Below are 5,000 nucleotides of genomic sequence, written 5' to 3' on the forward strand. Positions count from 1 at the left end.
ATAATAATAATACTATCAATGATAACAATAATAATGATAAAAATGATAATAATAACAAGAAATAAAGATAATCAAGATAATAGAAATAATGATTATATAAATAATAATGGTAATAGTAACGATAAAGATTGCATTAACTGCATGTGTGATTAGTTTTGATAATATTCATTAATTAGTAACATTAGGAAGAATGATAAGAAAACCATTCAAAATGATAATCATAACCCTAGTTAGAAATCACTTTTATTATCATATATAACACTTGCGTAATAGTATAGTAACAATGTATTCTAATACTATGCCAAATGTGATTAATTCATCATAGATATATCATTAAATGCTGTAACACGAATAATAACAATAATGATGAAAACCTCCAATAGTACTCATGATAAAAGGTATGATAAAAGATAATAACGATTATGATAATTGTCATAATAGTAGTAAAGGTAATAATGATGATTACCGTAAAAACAACGATGTGGAATTGATACTAATAATGATAAAGATAAAGATCGCTATTATCATTATGATAATTTTTGTTAACATCTTTATTATGATTATCATTATCATCATCACTCTTATGATTATGGATGATAACAATGATAATAATTATGGTAATGATAATAATGATAAAGAGGATAATGATGATAACAGACAGTACAAAACAACAGTAAATACGAGAACTATCAAGATGATATTAATATCAATAATTATAAGAATAATAATATCAATGATGATATAATGATGATGATAAGATTTACCATAATAACAATAATAACACCTAAGTCTTTCTGACATTTACAGCAATAGCAATAATCACAATAACAACATTAATGACGAGAGGACAACTATGATAACCATGTGATAATCATATGATAATATTTCCGATATAAACATCATGGTAATGATAATGATAATGTTGATGATGATGATGATATTGAAAATAATTATGAGGGTGATGGTGATGAAAATAAGGATCATGATAATAATGACGATGGTGGTTATGCCAACACTAACAACAACAACAATAATGATATAATAGTACCTGTGATAAGAAAAGATATCAAAATCACTGTAACAAACAAACAGCTAACTACAATAACAACAGCTAGTATCCTTATTATCACCATTAATTAACGTTCGTATTCTTTTGTTTAGTCATTCCCTTAAACTACCTTTCACATTTAGGGATTATGAGTATATATTCTAATATTCCAGTTGCAGTATATAAAATTCCTGAACTATATTGGAAGATATATGATATAATATGATTATATTTTCTGGTTATGTTACATCACATTACAAATCTAGGATATAGTATGGTTATGTTCTCTAGTAGATCAGTAGTACATGGCAAGGGTTTGTTATATTTGATTTACAGTCATAACATGTTATTACATTTTGAATTTAGGATGGTACATGAAAAAAATGCAGAGCTTTCTGTAACCCATGCTAGGCGACCTGAAACTTTGTATTACATACTACTCTGAAATCTAACCTACATGAGTCATCTTATATTCTTCATAGTATTTTTTGCATTTAATTTTCTTCCACGTTACATGTTTTATTCGCCTGCCAGTACCGCCTATAACTAAACCTAATGTTCGCAGTCACAACATCACATTGCCGTAGATGATTATTTCTTTTTTATGCGAAAACCAGACATTTTGATTCACGCGACTGATTTCCAGCTTTTGAGAGATGTACTCCAGAGTCTATATCTTCTCTTTGCTTATTACGTGGTAACCTTAGTAAGCGATCAGCACGATCATGTTTAGGGACTGTAAAATGTGATGCTTTTCACACAAAATGGATAAAGTGACGCCGTTATTTTACACGATATAAACTTACTCTGATATAATTTATAGCTTATTTATTGCTTAGTGTCTGAGGGCAGTCTGTGAGCCGCTGAATATGACTCTCAAACCTTGACTTAGCAGGAATTACGAGGCTAAAAGAACTCTTACCAACTTAGTTTGCTTAGTGCTGGCCCTCTTTCTCCCGGTTCGCCCCTAGGCTGCCTGTCCCTCGCAGTCGCCTTTCCCAAAGACGCCGCCGGTAATTTTGCACACTAATTGGTTTGCACTGCATTTCTTCTATAATAAAGAACCTACAGCCGATCACTAGTTTCCAGATGAATGTAGCCTCTATCATACGCAGTGAGGACTAGGTGCAAAAAAGTGCTATGTTACTGTCTGCAGTATACTCTGTTATCCTTATAAGTAACTAACTAAAGAACCAGTCAAGTACAAACTTTATTATGAACAAGAGCTTTCACACGCACGTAATATAGCCTGCCACCTCGGGATAAAGTCTGCTTATGTATGTCGTATACTGTCATTGATATATGGTCCTCAAACTATATATAGAATTAAAATCCCCTATACGTAATGTACACTGAATGTGAAGTGGATGGAAAACTAGTAAGATCAAAAGACAGTCAGGCAAATATGGATATTCTCCCGTAGAGTTTTGTCATTGTTATTGTCATTGAGAGCTGGTCTAACCCTTTATGATGGATTTTCGCAGTTTTTATAATCAGTACAGTAAATATACAAGTTTTAATAATAATCAAAATCTTATTGATACTTATACTAATTCTAATATTGCTGCTATTACTAAGATGAACAAAAATAACAATAACTAACGATAATGACATTAAGTATAAAGATGATTAGCATCATTATTTTGTAAAAGTAATTATAATGATGATACCAGTGATAATATTTGTAATTATCACAATAACAACTTATAAAGATACATATATCTGCATGTTAGACATTTCAGTATGAATTGCATAACATTTCATAGTATTTTCTCTTGGAACTGATATGTTTTGTTAAAGAATCTCATATAAGCGATGTTGCATTTACACTTCACTTATAAACATTATGCTTCTATAGTTGAAAAAAAATATATATATATTAAAATATCACGTAAACGTAGGTACCGTATAATGGATACACCATAGAAATGTGATATATGCTGTACACATTCACTTACTCTCACTCACTCACTCACTCACTCATTCTCTCTCTCACTCTCTCTCTGTATTACAGTATCTGTATTACAGCAATAGTACAGCTGTATTACAGGGAAAATTACGACGTATTTCAATGCCCACCTTATGTCCATTAGCATTACAATTTTTGATAGTCATGAATAGTTAACATTGTTCACAGTTAAAGACAGTTGTTTCTTTCTTGTTTTCTTTGATTTCCAAAATGTCCATGGATAACCCATGTGAGTCGGCAGTACTTCAAACTTATTTGGTTTTGATATAGCTACACTTGGCACACTATCTGTCACGAAAAGAATATGTCACAAACTTCAAAAAGGTCGTCCAGCCGTGAAAAAAAAGTTTCCCTATGTTGCGCTGGGGAATAATAGGAAGTGTGTGATCCGGACTTAGAGGTCACTGGTGCGATAAAGTTCTCGCTGAACGGAAACAACTCTTCGGTGCATTGATATTCTTCGACACACGTAGTACTGCCGTCGGTGGTACATGCACGGGGCCGCCAAGTGGAATACTGTGACAAAGGACTTTCATTTGGGCTTCATGAGTTACAGGAACTGTTTAATTAAGACAGAAGAAATAAGTTCTTTTCTGGCTTCCTTGCCTCTGTTCCCTCCACGTGTCCATCACGATTTGGTGTTTGGTTCAGCTCACTATTCTGACTTGTAAAATTGAGACTAAAATGTGCTGGCACTGAAGGTCAAACTGGAGGACAAACTGAATTAGGGGCAAAGTTTTGGCTTTCTGATCTTATGAAATGTTTGATTTGCCATCGGTTCTTGTTGTAATTTGACGAGAATATGTTGTTTCATCAGATTTTTTAATCTTTATCTGACAACTATGGAGACTCAGAGCTAGTATCAACCTGACATTTAATGTTCTTTTTGCTTCGATTCAAATGGGAAGTCTAGCATCACTTACCCTCTAGTCTCTCCTTTAGAGTCTTGCTCCTCTGTGACTGGCTTCCTCTTGGACTCTGCCTCAACAGTATATGTACTACTATACCCAGAAGAGGATTGTATGCCTGGAGAAGTTACAGCTCCTGTGGGAGAATTCTCGTGTTTCTTCCTATTCATGAACTCCTGTGGATCCTTGTGGACATTTGAATTATGAGCTCCAGCTTCATTTCTAAGGAGAGGAGATACAAGTTCCTTTTCTGTCTCTGTTCCGCTACACTTTGGCATTTGTTTCGGTTCATTATTTTGACTTATGAAACTTAGTATAAGCTGTGATGGCACATATCCCGCTGAAGGGTTTGCTAACTGAGTTTCGAATGGAATTTTGGTCTTCTGAGCTGATGATTTTTTTATTTTGTCTTCAATACTTGGTCCATAAGTACGAGAAAATGATACTTCATCAGACTTTGGTGGAGGAGTTACAAATCCTGTAGGAGATTTTTCGTGCTTCATCATATTCATGAACTCCCGTGGGTCCCTGTAAATATTTGAACCATGAGTCTCGACATTAGATTCTTGGTTTCGTGCAACTGGCTTTGTCCTGGCCTCTGCTCCTGAATCAAGGTGATGTACACTACTATACCCAGGCGAGGTTTGTGTGTCTACAGGTGGAGGAGTTACAAATCCTGTAGGAGATTTTTCGTGCTTCATTATATTCATGAACTCACGTGGGTCCTTGTAAATATTTGAGCCATGAGTCTTAACATTAGATTCTTGGTTTTGTACAACTGGCTGTGCCCTGGCCTCTGCTCCTGAATCAAAGTGATGTACACTACTATACCCAGGCGAGGTCTGTGTACCTGCTGGTGGAGGAGTTACAGTTCCTGTAGATTTCTTTTGCTTCATTATATTCATGAACTCACGTGGGTCCTTGTAAATATTTGAACCATGAGTCTCAACATTAGATTCTTGGTTTTGTGCAACTGGCTGTGGCCTGGCCTCTGCTCCTGAATCAAGGTGATGTACACTAGTATACCCAGGCGAGGTCTGTGTACCTGCTGGTGGAGGAGTTACAAATCCTGTAG

General features: G+C 34.7%; 1 protein-coding gene across 1 annotated transcript in view; it reads right to left on the minus strand.

Moving 5' to 3' along the window:
• Positions 1-230: 230 nt before the first annotated feature.
• The window catches only part of LOC122251552 (uncharacterized), a 20,549-nt gene continuing 15,779 nt past the window's right edge, over positions 231-5,000 (minus strand). Inside the window, exon 17 of the mRNA XM_043013578.2 lies at positions 231-5,000. This exon is cut by the window's right edge and continues 767 nt beyond it. Within this exon, the coding sequence (XP_042869512.2) occupies positions 3,937-5,000 (1,064 nt within the window). The 3' untranslated portion in view covers positions 231-3,936.

This window comes from Penaeus japonicus, unplaced genomic scaffold, assembly GCF_977035675.1.
Source record: "Penaeus japonicus unplaced genomic scaffold, GWHDUDI00000001_assembly GWHDUDI00000001, whole genome shotgun sequence".
NCBI lineage: Eukaryota > Metazoa > Arthropoda > Malacostraca > Decapoda > Penaeidae > Penaeus > Penaeus japonicus.